This window comes from Pteronotus mesoamericanus, unplaced genomic scaffold, assembly GCF_021234165.1.
Source record: "Pteronotus mesoamericanus isolate MK-2021 breed Mesoamerican mustached bat unplaced genomic scaffold, CSHL_Meso_final contig_33, whole genome shotgun sequence".
Taxonomy (NCBI): domain Eukaryota; kingdom Metazoa; phylum Chordata; class Mammalia; order Chiroptera; family Mormoopidae; genus Pteronotus; species Pteronotus mesoamericanus.
Genome location: NW_026555135.1, coordinates 9,468,349 through 9,484,010, shown reverse-complemented (window position 1 = coordinate 9,484,010; position 15,662 = coordinate 9,468,349). Strand labels below are relative to the sequence as shown.

The window sequence follows — 15,662 nt, the reverse complement described above, 5'->3', positions numbered from 1 at the left end:
AGCACTGCTGGTTCTCCTGACCTGTGAAGAGCTCACAGGGAATTCAGAAGTTTCTGCTGGGCTTGGTGATGGGGCTCAAATGTGCTGAGAATATTGGTGCAGTAGCAGAGAGTTAGGGTTGATATAAAGAGAAAGAGAAAGCCAGATATGAATAAGAATTTTGCAGCGACAAAGAAATAACCAACAGTGTGAACTTTAAGGGCAGTAGATACTGGTGTGATATCCCCACAGATCTTATGGGTCAGCAATACCTCCATGTGTACCAGTCTAGGGACCAGATATGAGGTGGAAGCATAAGGAACTTAACGAAGAGATATGAGGGCCTCTTCCTCCCCAGCTGCCACAGGCCTGTGTAACCCCCTTCTCACAGACCCACGTGCCATACCTGGGGTGGGTCAGAGGAAGGGGAGACAGCGAAAAGCCTGAGAATTTACTCAAAAGAGACTGTTAATCCCGAAGAGAAAGAGATATTTAATTGGAACATATAAGTTCTCTTGGTCCTGCAGATATTGAGGAAGATTGGAGCAATTAAAAAAAAATAGAATGATAGTTTGTTAAATCCTCAGTCTTGTTACAGGTGTACTAATTTCTAGATGTTTTGTTTAGATACATGGGAAAGCAAGATTATACTTATCTTAGGTAAAGACCTAAGGCTATGACAAGGTGGGCCCTTTAGACAGTGAGACACTTAAGCTACCTCAAAGGTATGTGCCATTAGCCCTATGTCATACAGAAATTTAGGACACAGAAACTTTGAGATAAATATTGTGTCACAGATCACATAGCTGGTAAGAGGCAGGTAGCACTGGACCCCAAGCCTAGGGAGCTGCGAGGCCTCGTGTTATGCCTTGCAACCTTCTGTGGTGATCCAAATACACTGTTGACCCAGGCAGTGCTGAATCTCTGATTCCTTCCATCACACTGGGTGAACATGGTCATACACTGGATGGAACAGAAACAAAGGGATAGAAAAATGATAAACACACTCAGAACCTCAGAACCTGGTCGTCTTCAGAAAGACTTTACTCTTAATAGTCACTTATATAGTGCTTTATTGTTCATAAAGCACATTATATTCCTTTTTTCTTTAAAAATTTTTTTTATTGTTGTTCGGTTACAGTTGTCCTCATTTTTTCCCCATTACTCTCCTCCATCCTACCCACCCAGACCTCGCACATTCAATCCTCCCCACCCCCTGTTGTCTTTGTTGGTGGGTCCTTTATACATGTTCCTTGATGACCCTTCCCCTTCTTTCCCCCATTATTCCTCTCACCCCTGCCCTCTGGTCACTGTCAGTTTGTTCTTTATTTCCATGTCTCTGGTCCTATTTTGCTTGCTCGTTTGTTTTGTTGATTAGGTTCCACTTATCGGTGAGATCATACGGTATTTGTCTTTCACTGCCTGGCTTATTTCATGTAACATAATGCTCTCCAGTTCCATCCATGCTGTTGTGAAGGGTAGGAGCTCCTTCTTTCTTTCTGCTGTGTGGTATTCCATTGTGTAAATGTACCATAGTTTTTTGATCCACTCATTTACTGGTGGGCACTTATGCTGTTTTTAGCACTTGGTTATTGTAAATAGTGCTGCTAAGAGCATAGGGATGTGTAGATTCTTTTGAATTGGTGTTTCAGGATTCTTAGGGTATAATCCCAGCAGTGGAACTGCTGGGCCAAAAGGCAGTTCCATTTTTAGTTTTCTGGGGAAATTCCATACTGTTTTCCACAGTGACTGCACCAGTCTTTATTCCCCCCAACAGTGGACTAGGGTTCCCTTTGCTCCACAATCTTGCCAGCACTTTTTCTTTGTTGATTTGTTTATGATGGTCATCCTGACCAGTGTGAAGTGGTATTTCATTGTGGTTTTAACTTGCACCTCTCTGATGGCTAGTGATGCTGAGCATCCTTTAATATGTCTCTGTGCCCTCTGTATCTCCTCCTTGAAGAAGTGCCTGTTCAGGTCTTTTGCCCATTTTTTAATTGGATTGTTTGTCTTCTTGGTGTCGAGTTGTGTGAGTTTTTTATATATCTTGGAGCTCAAACCCTTTTCTGAGGTATCATTGGTAAATATATTTTCCCATATGGTTTCTAGGTTGACCTTCACAAAGACCTAGAAGCAGGTGTTCATATTGTCCTCCTTCTACCGGTAAAGCAACCAGGTTTTAGAAGAATCAAGGAAGTTTCAGGAAGGCATACCATTGTGGGGTGGAATGGAGACACTTAGCCAGATCTTTTAATTCTCAGAGAGACACACATCGGAAGACTCTACCTTCCTATAAAGTTCAAGGACAGGAAGATAGTGAGAAAAGATTCTGTTATGTTTCTATCTTTTTCCCTGCAAGTGGGATACAGGCACCTTGGCTCTCCCTCACGTTCTCTTATTCTTCGACTGGTGGCCTTTTTGTGTCTGGCTGTGCTGTTCAGGACAAGTGGAGGCTGAATTTTTGACAGAAGATACATGGCAACAGTTTCTTTCCCTTTTTTCAGTCTGATAGTTGGTACCCTCTGTAGCTGGGAAGCAGCTGCCCACAGCTGGGGTGTGGTGGCAGAGGGGCCTCTGATGATGCTTGTCCACAGGCAGATGCAGTTACACAGGCTTCGGTTTCCAGAGCTTTGGGAAGAAGTTTCTGCATGAAGTCAGGCCTATCTGACCAGCTGGTTTGGCAGCTTTTTCTCTCTGGTATTGAAGATCATAAGGGGGTGAAGGATAAGGGACAAATGCCCCCCTGCTGACTGGAGACCTGAAAGTCTGAATAAATTGTCTCCCACATGAAAAAAAAAAAAGCTCTAAATGAATTGTGAACAGGAGGACTGATGTGTCTCTTATCGGTCTGCTGCCTGTTGACTTTGGCTGGGAGATAATCACCATGGTTAACGAGGATCCTGGCAGCCAGATATTATTTGTTCCTGATCATTCTTGTTCACCATTGTTTTCACATATAAAACCCTGAAAGAATATCAAATCCCCAGTGCTCTGCAGTATTGTGGTTTCTTTTTATGAACCACACCTCCTCATTTTCCCCCCTAGTTCTCTCTCCCTGCCTGCTCCCTGCCCCCAACCCTACCAACTGCAAGAGGCAGGAGAGGCCTGAACAGGTTGCCTTCCAGACCTCAAGTCCTCACTCCAGCTATAAGAATTCTGCTACCACCTGCTTTATGAAACTACCTATAAGCACCATTTACTCTGAAGGGTTCCTGGTAGTAACAGTTGAAATCTTCATGCTCTCAGGTGTCCCTGATCTCCAGCTTCGAGCCCTGACAGGGGTGAGGCAGTTGCATCCGAGCTTCCTGTTCTCCACCCATTGTAAGTACAAATTATTGTTAGTCTTTCTTACCTTCCTTCCCCCAACTGTGACACTAGAAGGAAGGTGAAGAAAACCTGGCACATTCTGTTTGTTCAGGTGTCCAACAACTGATTGAATTCATTTTCTTAATCAAGCGAAATACACTCAGAGCTTATATTTCTGTCAGGGAAAAGGTGGCCACTCTCATGTTTACTTAGTTTTGGTCCAAACTTTGTTTGGTCCCTGGGGTAGGTAACAGTGCTCCCATCGTTCTCTTCCTTTAACTAACCTGGGCCCACTTAACTCAAATACATGGTCGGAGGACACAGAAGGGTTGGCTCCTGGTCTCCACAGTGAATTTGGGCATCAGCATGGGCTTGCTGCAATCCACCATTCCTTGCTTCCTAGTGCCCTCTTTGGCTCTTTTCGATCACTTGGTTCTCTTTGCTTGGCATACTATTTTGGACTTATTTTTCTCTCATGTATCAACATTTTATATACATATATTATATATGTGTGTGTGTATTCTCTCCCAATATATAAATTGTACTGGACACAAAACTGTTTCTCTGCCTAAACCCCCATTTTTGCCAGATCATGAAGGATAAATTCTAGGACCTCCTCTTGCCTGAATATTTGTCAGGGGGCAAGAAACCGGATTGTGAAAACTTAAGGAAAGTTCAGAGGAGACAAAAAACTCCCCTGCAAGAGGGGCTCAGTAGCCTGCTTCCTCCCGATAGTGGGGGCGGGGGTACTCTTGGGCCTTTTCTGGGCTTGGGCAGTCCTCAGCCAATCCTGGCCATTGGGCCTTGTGGGCAGTACTTGGGGTCATATATCTGCCTGTTCAGGGCAAAGACCTGGCCACTCTGGTTTGTGCCCTGTGTGTGGCCCATCTAGCAAGAGATAGAAGAGTTGCCACACTTGTGGGTCTGCAGCTTGGTGTCATAGATGTACCGACCAGGGACAAGAGCCATCATGCCTGATGCCTGGCACACTGATTGGTGTCCATCTGGAGCACTGGCCTGCCTTCATGATGGTGTCATTGAAGTTCCCCTCCTCCTTCTCCAAGTACTGGATGCTGTTGTTTATGCCAAACTACCGCCCCATGTCTTGGCCTTCCTTTTCAAAGCCAGAAGAGACATCTGCACTTGCCCCACGTTCTTGTTCTCATACAGGCCCCGCTCCCCAGACAGGTCCTCAGATTTTACGCTGTAGTTGTGCATGGCCTTGATGAAGTTGGAGAGGTTTTCTATCTCCATGTAGTTGTAGATCTTGGGGACTGAGTCCGGCTACAGCTCATTCATGAGAGTGCGCAGGATAACTCTGGCCTTCTGACCCTCCTGGAGGTTGGGACCGATAGACATGTCCATGTGTTCCTTGATCCTGCTGCAGAGTTTGCCTCCTTCTCGAGGTCATATTTGGACTGGACCCTGTTCTTGTCCTCGGCTGCCGAAGCCAAGGTGGCGACATCGTCGGGGGCTGTGGCATATGCTGTTTGGGCGGCCGGGCAGGTACAATGGCCAGGGATGCACTGGGATTTGCTGCTTTTATAACAAGAGAATATAGGTTTGCACTTTGTCCAGAAATGAAATTATTTTATTTCTCAAGGTTGCTTACTGTAAACACACCTTGAAAACTGATTCAAGTGGAGAAAATTCAGCGCATTGCATTTTTGGCATACTTAGCAAGAACTTGCAGGGCACAGTTGGCTCTAGTGTAGGGATGTGAAGCGATAGGACACAAAATTTAAGAAGGCACGTACTCTCTGTGTTACACAAGAACAGGGGCAGCATTTTTATAAATGTGAGAGTTAGCACCTCCCTTAATTTTGTGTTTTAGATGCGTCACTTTACCCTAGTTCTGGGACTACTGCCTGGATACCCAGAATACAGACTGCTTCTCAAAGCACATCTAAGGGCAGGGGTGATCTTTAATAAGGCCATAGAAGTTAAAGGAAAATTTTCATCTGTAGAAAAAGAATAATAGACATACTCCCAGCTATAATGAAGTAACTGGGACTAGACATGCCCTCCTGGAATAAACAATAATAAAATCAGACAAACTATATTTTTAAAAAATGTTTTAAGCATTAAATAATAGCCAGCACAGAGTTGTGATCCTGCAGCAAAGAGAAACAACATAGTTTTTCCCAAATACTGTGTTGACACTATTTCTAGATTGCATAGCTGAGAGGAGAATCCCATGGACAGAGGTGCATTATTAACATGAGGAGGCAGCAATCAGAGTTCAGGGAGGTTGAACTCTGACGTCTGTCTCTTCAGAGCGACAGAGAAAAGGAGGCCAGGCAAAGAGGAGCTCCAGAAATCGACGCAGGGATCCTCTTGAACTGGTTGCTGAATACCATGCTGTATATGAGGTCAGGCAAAGTACTGGTGGGAGCTATAAGCTGGACAATTCTTATAGCTCACACAGAACTGAAAAGCGCTAGAGTTCCACTCACTGATGGTAGAGACACCTTGTTTTTCTTAGTAGAGAGCCCAGAAAGATTGTAACAGATATAGGACTAGACTAGCTTTAATAGTAAAGGCTACTCTAGACCTGCCCTGGATCCAGTGGAAATAGCCTTAAAAAAAAAAGTAAAGAAAAAAAAAAAAAGACTTCTTTCACAAACAAAAGCCAAGAGAATTTGTTACTAGCAGAGGTGCACAGCAGGGAATGTTAAAGTTTCTTCAGGTAGAAGGGCAATGATACTTGATGGAAATGGGAGTCTACACAAAGGAATAAATAAGGGATACTGGAAATGGCTGAGTGGGTGCATTTGAAAAAGCTATTTTTTAAAAATTTTTAAATGTCTTTAAAAGATAATTGATTGTTTAAAAGAAAAATAATTACTATACATAACATATAGAATTAAAATACATGACAAAAATGACACAAAAAATGGGAATTAAAGCATCTCATTGTAACATTCTCATGCTAGTCATAAAGTATTTGTAATATTGGTTGGTTACAGGTAGAATGGGACAAGTTAGAGATGCATATTGCAAACCCCAGAGCAACCATTAAAGACGGGAAACAAAAAAGTATAATTAATAGGTCAATATTATAAATAAAATAATAAAAACAATGAAGCCAAAAGAAGGCAGGAAAGAAGAATACAAGGAAAAAATAACTAATTGCTATTAATAACACAATGGTAAATTTAAACCTAACTACATCAGTGACCTAAAGCTGTGGTGTCCAATACAGTAAGCTTCTAGACTCCTGTGGCTATTGAGAATCTGAATTATGGTTAAAGCAATTGAAGACTAAATTTTAAAATTTTATTTATTTTTAATTAATTTAAATTTAAAAACTGATACTCCAATTGTTGGAAATTTTTCAAGTATGCTTAGAACACCTTTGGTATGTGAATCTATTTTTTCAACTGTACATTTTTGAACTCTAAATACAAATCAATTATTTCTGAAAAATATTTAGTGTCTAAATTGAGATGTGCTGTAAGTATAAATGCATACTGAATTTTGAAAACTTGATACAAAAGTTACGTAAATTATATTGTTAATAAATTTTAAAATAATATTTTTGATATATTGTAAAAACACATTGTTAATATTAATTTATAATGTTTATTTTTTACTTTTTTAATTTTTTAAAGGTTTTATTCATTTTCAGAGAGAGGGGAAGGGAGGGAGAAAGAGAGGGAGAGAAACATCAGTGTATGGTTGCCTCTCACATGCCCCCCACCAGAGACCTGGCCTGCAACCTAGGAATGTGACCAGACTGGGAACCAAACCAGCGACCCTTTTGTTGGCAGGCCGATGCTCAATCCACTGAGCCACGCCAGCCAGGGCTATTTTTATTTTTAAATGTAGGTACTATATAGTTTAAAATTACATATGTGCCTTACATTTTATTTCAATTGGAAAGTGCTGACCTAACAATCTAATTAAAAGATGGAAATCATTCAACTAGATAAAAATAAGACCCATATAAACTTTCTTTAAGTAATCTACTTTATATATCGATTAAAAGTAAAATAAAAGACAAGGGGAAGATATACTATGTAAACATTAGTTATAAAAAAAGCCAAAGTGGCTCTATTGCTATTAGATAAATAGAACTGAGTACAAGAAATATTATCAGGGATATAGAGGGACATTTTATAGCAAGAAAAAGGTTCAGTTCATCAAGAAGACATTGAATTCCTAAATATGTATATACCTTATAGCAGAAAACAAAATAGAGTATACTGACAAAACTGAAAAGGAGAAATAGACAAATGTACAATTATACCTAAACACAATGTTAAAATTTCAACACTCCTTTATTAGTAATTGCTGAAACAAGTAGACAGAAAATCAGAAAGGATTTTGAAGGCTTCAATAATACCATCAACCAATTTGGCCTAACAGATATTACAGAATATTCCACCCCAAAATAGTAGAACACAAATTCTTTATAAGTACACAATACATTTACTGAGATAGGACATATGCTAGCCATGAAAACAAGTCTCAATAGACTTAAAAGGATTACAAAATAATAGAAAATCATGTTCTTTGACCATGATGGAATTAAACTAAAAATATCTTGAAAATTCCCAAATATCTGGAAAGTAAATAATATATTTATAAATAATCCATGAATCAAAGAAGAAATAACAAGGAAGATTAGAAAATATTTTGACTGAGTAATAAAAACACAATATATTAAAATTTATGAGATACAACAAAAGCAGTCTCGAGGGGAAATTTTATTTTTACATTTTATTCATCTTATTTTGGAATGGTTCAAAGATTTTTTAATGATAGAGTAAAAAATACAGATGATACATTTTATTTTTGAATTGGATTTAAAGATTTTTTTAATGATAGATTTTTAGATGATAGTTGTGGATATTGGAGAGAAGAATTGGTCAACCACTGTGGAATAGTCTTACTTTTTCACAAACTCATCTAATATGGAAGGTCTTGATGGTCCCAATGTTATAGTATTTTTTGATATTCAATATTACTTTATGTTATTTTCAGGTGTATGTATAGCATAATGGTTAGATGGTTATATAACCTACAAAATGATCACCCTAATTCTAGTACCCATCTGATACCATACGTAGTTATTATAACATTATTGATTATATTCCCTACTGAGAACCGTCCCATCTGACTTCAGGAACTGTAGCCTTGCCGGCTGGCAAGAGGGCCCCAAGGCTGGAGCTGAGCAAGGAGGCCTTGGGAAAATAGGCGACTGAGGAGACAAAACCTGTCCACCTGGCAGGGGCTCCCTCACATCACCCTGCTTGGCCCCGAAGGATGGCTGGTTAGTCAATGGAGGGTAAGGCCCCTCGATGGCAGGGGCAACCTAAGACAGGCATGGCTGCAAGGGGCCATCAGGGGAAAGACTTTGGAGGAAAAGGAGAAAGGGCAAAAGACCCTCACCCCTCAGCTTTGTCATGGCCAGAGTCCTCATTCTATCTGGAAAACGTCTCCTTATCTCTTGGTGGCTCTGCTCCCCTGCCTGCCTCAGGCTTGAAACAATACTGGAGGCAGGTATAGCCCTAAACTGGATTAGGTGGTTCCTGGGGGAAATCAGATTGAGAAGTAAATTACACTCTTTGAAGCATACTTTGTTTTCCCCTCAAAAGCTCTGATAACTGGCTCATACTGGGAAGGAAATTTACATTATTCACAGACCCTGACCCTAAAGTATTTGGTGCTTTTATGTTTACTCCTCTCATCTTGGACCCATGTAGAAGGGTGTGTTCCTGCCTTTTGTTTTCTTCAAAGCATGATCTATTCTCTGTAAACATTAAATACTGATGTAATGAGATCACCTGTACATTCCCACTATCTAGTCCTCACTGATAACCCGTTCAATAAAAGCCATTGAGCACAGGGGCTCGGGGCCTTCTCCACTAGAGGGAATCGCCACCCCCTTCTCCTGGCAGACAGAGAAATGCCTGGGACGGCTTATTTTATTTCCTCATCCGTGACGACCCGGAGCAGCCTCTGCAGGACAGAGTCTGCCTTCCGCCTCAGCTGGCGCCTGAACAGGGAACTTCAGGACCTGCACCGCCTCAATTCCCTATGCTGTACTTTACATTCCTGTGACTATTTTGTAACTACCAGTTTTTACTTCTTAATTCCTTAATCTTTTTCACCCATCTATCCAACCCCCTTCCCATCTGGCAACCGTAATTTGTTCTCTTTTTCTATGAGTCTGTTTCTGTTTTGCTTCTTTAGTTTGTCCTTTAGATTACACATATAAGTGAAATCTTATGGTATTTATCTTTCTCTGCCTAACTTATTTTACTTATCATAATACCCTTTTAGAGAGAAATTTAGAGCATTAAATTTTAAATGCTTATATTAGGAAAGAAGGAAAGTAAAAAAACCCCAATCACTTGAGAAGTTTCTACCTAAAGAAACTATTGAAAGAAGAGCAATTAAACACAAAGGAGAAAGGATATTACTAAATTAAGAGCAGAAGTCAATGAAATATGATTAGCAAACAATAAAAAATTCAATGAGTTAAAAAGATAGTTCTCGGCCCTGGCTAGTGTGGCTCAGTGGATTGAGCACCGGCCTGTGAACCAAAGGGTCACTGGTTTGATTCCCAGTCAGGACACATGCCTGGGTGGTGGGCCAGGTCCCCAGTTGGGGGCACATGAGGGGCAACCACTCATTGATGTTTCCTTCCCTCTCTTTCTCCCTCCCTTTCTCTAAGAATAAAATAAATAAAATATTTTACCCTGCAGCTGGCTGGAATCCACATCCATCGGTTCTTCCTGAGCCCAGCCTGAGCCAGCCCTGCTAGCCATGCCCGAGAACGTGGCACCCTGGAGCAGGGTGCCTGCTGGGGCTGCCGGTGGCTGCAACAAAAGCGCCTATAAGGACCGCGATAAGCCGGCCCAGATCCACTTCAGCAACATCTCCGCGGCCAAAGCTGTTGCTGATGCTATTAGAGCAAGCCTTGGACCAAAAGGAATGGATAAAATGATTCAAGAGGGGAAAGGCGATGTGCCCATTACAAATGATGGTGCCACCATTCTGAAATAAATGCAAGCGTTGCATCCAGCAGCTAGAATGCTGGTGGAGTTGTCTAAGGCACAAGATATAGAAGCAGGAGATGGCAACCACATCAGTGGTCATCATTGCTGGCTGTCTCTTAGATTCCTGTACCAAGCTTCTTCAGAAAGGGATTCACCCAACTATCATTTCCGAGTCATTCCAGAAGGCTTTGGAAAAGGGTATTGAAATCTTGACTGACATGTCTCGACCTGTGGAACTGAGTGACAGAGAAACTTTGTTAAATAGTGCAACCACTTCATTGAACTCAAAGGTTGTCTCTCAATATTCAAGTCTGCTTTCTCCAATGAGTGTAAATGCAGTGATGAAAGTGATTGACCCAGCTACCAGTGTAGATCTTAGAGATATTAAAATAGTTAAGAAACTTGGTGGGACAATTGATGATTATGAGTTGGTGGAAGAGCTGGTTCTCATGCAAAAGGTGGTAAATTCTGGTATAACAAGAGTTGAAAAGGCGAAGATTTTGGGTTATTCAGTTTGCTTATCTGCTCCCAAAACAGATATAGATAATCAGATAGTAGTTTCTGACTATGTCCAGATGGACCGAGTGCTACGAGAGGAGAGAGCCTATATTCTAAACTTGGTGAAGCAAATTAAAAAAACGGGTTGTAATGTCCTTCTCATACAGAAGTCTATTTTCAGAGATGTTTTTCGTGATCTTGCATTATATTTCCTGAACAAAATGAAGATTATGGTGGTTAAGGATATTGAAAGAGAAGATACTGATTTCATTTGTAAGACAATTGGAACCAAGCCAGTTGCTCATATTGACCAGTTCACTGCTGACATGCAAGGATCAGCTGACTTAGCTGAGGAGGTCAATTTAGATGGTTCTGGCAAACTGCTTAAGATTACAGGCTGCACAAACCCTGGAAAAACAGTTACAATTGTTGTTTGTGGATCTAACAAATTGGCTAATGAAGAAGCTGAGCACTCCATTCATGATGCCCTGTGTGTCATTCGCTGTTTAGTGAGAAGAGAGCTCTTATTGCAGGAGGTGGTGCTCCAGAAATAGAGTTGGCCCTATGGTTAACTGAATACTCACGAACATTGAGTGGTATGGAATCCTACTGCGGTCGTGCTTTTGCAGATGCTATGGAAGTTATTCCATCTACACTAGCTGAAAATGCTGGGCTGAATCGCATTTCTACAGTAACAGAGTTAAGAAACTGGAATGCCCAGGGAGGAAAAACTACAGGCATTAATGTCCGAAAGGGTGGTATTTCCAACATTTTGGAGGAACTGGTTGTCCAACCTCTGTTGGTTTCTGTTAGTGCACTGACTCTAGCAATTGAAACTGTCTGGAGCATCCTTAAAATTGATGATGTGGTAAACACTGGGTAATCTGGATAATGCTGCTGGACTGGCAACATCATGGCCAGGAATAATGTAGCTGGAAGGGAAGGAAGGTTACTGATGTTACTTGTTTCAAATATCGTTTCCTCTATGAATTCCTGGGCCTGGTCTTCCAGTTTGCATTTACTTGAAATTGTATTGATGCAGTTTAATGAAAATATTAAATATTTGGTTTAAAAAAATAAATAACATCTTTAAAAAAAGATAGTTCTTGAAAAGATTAATGGAAGAAAGATAAAACACACAAAATTCCAGTGTTAGGAGTGAGAAGACATTACTACAGATTGTGCAGACATTAAAAGAGAAATAAGAAAATGTATTAAACAACTTTATGTCAAATTAAGAAGACCAAATACAGAGTTTATGGAATCAATTTAAGGTATAACAAGAAGCAAAGGGCAAGAGATAATTTAGATGAACACATTTAGGAGAGTTTGCAAGCACACTATGTAAATCCTGCATTAAGCAATGTTCATATGTCCTATTTGTCTCTGTGTTATCAGTGCTCTTTGCTGACTGTGTGGTTTTAAAGACTAAAGTGGTCTTGAGCAGGGGGGCTCAGCAATGGGTGACCTGGGCCAACAGGCGTATTTGTGGGGCAGACATAGCTAGTGTGGTTGTAGATCTTTGTTAGCCTAATGAGCAGCTATAAATTTTATTCTTATTTCTTGGGCAAAGATATAGGATGCCCAAGAAATGAGTATAACCCATAGATGCTCAGTTTAAGACTTCATAAATGAGTGCTTCATACACCTCATGCATATTTTATGTATCATGAATATTTGGTCCTCCCAACATTTTTCCATCCTTTTTATTCTCCTCCTTCTCCCACAACATTAATAATGATAATAATAAGAAGAATACTAGCCTTTCATTGAATGCCTTTGGGTTGGTGTAAATCAAGGATTCTTTATGTAAATTATTTCTTTTAATCCACACAGTTCTATATAAATAATTATTTTCCATAGTATATGGTTGAGGTATTTGAGTCTCACTGATGTGACTCTGAGCAGACCAGACCCTTTGTTGATTTTGATCTTGTTCCTAAGCAGAAAGGTGAAGGACTGACACCTCTGAGAAGGGATATTTGTATATTGAAAAAAAGAATATCTTTACCTGTTTTTGTGCCAGCTTCTGAGCCTTTTTCTGCTTAAACAAAGTCCAGTGAGAATCAGTATCAAAAGTGCTGCCAAAGCTGAAACCGTTAGGATGAGTAGTGTAATGATGGACTTAGCAACTGAAATACAGATGTGCCCCAGTCAGTTCCCCTGGAGAGAGTTGTTCCCACATTCACTTCTTATTCAGTGAACCCTCAATCATAGTCCCTCTAAGAGTAATGCATTGTGGATCCTCCCTTTATCTCCATCCTTTTCAAACTCTGCTTAATTAGTAAGTTCAAGCCTCCATTCAATTACCTTAATTTACTTGCTCAGGAAATAAATTTAAGCTAATCAATTCATTTCTTTCATGGGAGAATAGCAACGTAACAGTATGTAACAGAATTGAGAGTACTGACAAAAGAAAAGTTCAGGGAATTTTGGACAGGGCGGCAGGTGGTAGCCTGGGATGGCATGAAAAAAATAAAGGGATCGGAGGTCTCTCGGAAGCTGAAAAGCCTGTATAAAAAGAGATAAAGTATAAAATTGGAGGAATTGGAGAGGATAATCAGACTTAATGTTTTTGAATGTAAACATTCTCACTTTTGGATCAAGCCCAAGGTCTGACAACAGCAGTGGGTGTCTGAAGTGAAGTGGGCTCTGCACTTCCCTGTCCCTGGAGCATTGATTGCCTTTCCCTGTGCCATTCTTAGTGGGCGACTTCTACTCAGTCTTCCGTCACCAGGTGCCATATTATGTTAAAGAATGCTTTGTTGAGGAAAAAAAACCTAAAATACAGAAGTAAGGCAAGAACAAATTTCATGTCTTTTCAACGTCATGTTAAAACTTATCTAATAAATTTAACTAAGGAGTACCTGACTTGGGAAATTAAACTTTATTACAGTTTTATTGACCTATAGAACATTAACTTAGCAGTCTTATTTTAAGATTTATTTATTTTTCTTATTGATTTTGAACCAGACTTGTTATCTATCTGGTCTTTCACTGGAGAGTTAATTAAAATTATGGTTTTTATGTATTTTTATGAGAATTATGTTTTTGACATTTTGAAAGTTACACTTTAACTTCTCCTTTCCAAAATCTATGTCTTTTTTTTTTTTTTTGGTTTTGTTTTCATGGCACCCTGTGCTTGCTCCATACATGGTATTATGACTGAGTTTAATTCATTCAAAGAGTATGAATTGAATGAATTCCTCTTTGAGCCATATACAGTGATAGGTGTTAGTGATACTGTGCTGAACAAACAAACGTGGTCTGTCTACCCATCGAAGATTTTCTTTTTTGTGCAAACAGCCTTTCCCACTTGCTAGAATGTAAGTTTCATGAGTATAGACTATGTCTTAGCCATGATGACATTTTCAGTGTCATACTTTCTGCCAGCTCACAAAAGTCGCTATTGAGCAAATTTTTTGTTGGATAATTATGTGGATGAAAGTACAATAGTGGCAAATGTGGCATTCACAGAACTGAGATGCTAGTATGTTAGATAACTGTGTGCTCAGGCTGGAAATAATCTAAGGTGATGGCAGGTATTAGGGTGGAGCGGCAGACTGCAACTCAGTCATAAGTAAATGAAGCAGAGTGAATGGCTAGTGACAAAACATTAACCAACAGGAGGTATTTACATAATTGGAAAGAAAAGGGCTGGAATTGGCCCTGGGAATTGGATGCAATGCCAAAAAAAAAAAAAAAAAAAGGATCTTTAGGGGAAATTTAAGCAAGAAAATTAAGGCAAGAAAACAGATGGAATGTAAGGGAACAGATGGAAAATGTCTTGGGAGTCATTTCAATGGATTGCATTTCTAGAGAACCCAAGGATGTTGGGAACAGTGGGAGATTGACTCAGATTAGGAGATGAATGGGGGGGGCGAGTAGCTGTGTTGCAACTGAAAACTTGATGATATAAAAATATTATCTTTTGAGTGTTGCCTCATAGCACTACGCTTTATCCTCCCCTGCCCAGTCTCATGTTGTTCTCCTCATTCATCGATGGCACCAGGCTCTGTCTTCCATGCCACTCTCCAGGGTAAGGTCTGTCGTTATCCTTAGTGACTTCGGTGTCCACTCGGATAAACCATTCAAAATGTCTGTCTTTCTCTTTGTTGAACTCTTTGACAAGCATTGTTTATTGGATGCTTTCTTTGTTCCCTGTATTCTATTAGGCAGTGGGTTTAGATTACTAAAAAAATTATGCCTCCCATCTCAAGAAACTTACTGCCTACTGAGTGAAATTGACAATAAATACAAATGCACAAGGGAATATGTATATAATTGCATTTGTTTTAGTACCAATGTTATGAAAACAACAGGATAATGAAAAAGAGTATAATGCTGGAACCTAATTCATCTTGCAGGCGGGGGGGATTAGGAAAAGAAAGATTCTCTGAAGAAGTAATATGTCATCCAAGACTAGAGAATAAGTACAATAGTAGTTATCTAGATGAAGAATAGAGAGAATAATTGCAAGGCTACCAAGTAGAAATGGAGTACAGTGTTCATGGGAACACACTGTCTTATGCAGCCATATTCATACTGAAAATCTGAAAGCTTGAATTTAAGTCACTTGTGGGGTAATTCTAGGTAATTATAAGTCCAGAAACGGAGAAAAGTGGAGTCAAAGTGAAGACCTATGGAATTTGCCCTCTAGCTCTCAAACTTTACCCCAGTTAATCTCTTTTTCTCTGAAAATAGTTCTGGACTTACAGATTGAGAACTTGAGTTTGGTGAGAGTTTGGTGCTTAGCTGCACCTGGTTTGGACTGATGAATTGCCTTAAACAAGTCTGACTCCCTTTCTACATGTCAGTTTCCACTGACTTTCTCTTTGGAATGTGTGAGGATATTGTCCTGGCAGATAC

At 40.1% G+C, this 15,662-nt stretch overlaps 1 protein-coding gene and 1 pseudogene across 1 annotated transcript; one reads left to right on the top strand and one right to left on the bottom strand.

Moving 5' to 3' along the window:
• Window positions 1–3,995: 3,995 nt before the first annotated feature.
• LOC129072701 (calponin-2-like) lies at window positions 3,996–10,064 on the bottom strand (annotated as a pseudogene).
• LOC129072788 (T-complex protein 1 subunit delta-like) lies at window positions 10,063–11,707 on the top strand. The gene is given in 3 exon segments (XM_054576341.1): window positions 10,063–10,377; window positions 10,379–11,303; window positions 11,306–11,707. Coding segments are annotated over 3 exon segments (1,611 nt in total). The 3' UTR covers window positions 11,677–11,707.
• The last annotated feature ends 3,955 nt before the right edge of the window (window positions 11,708–15,662 follow it).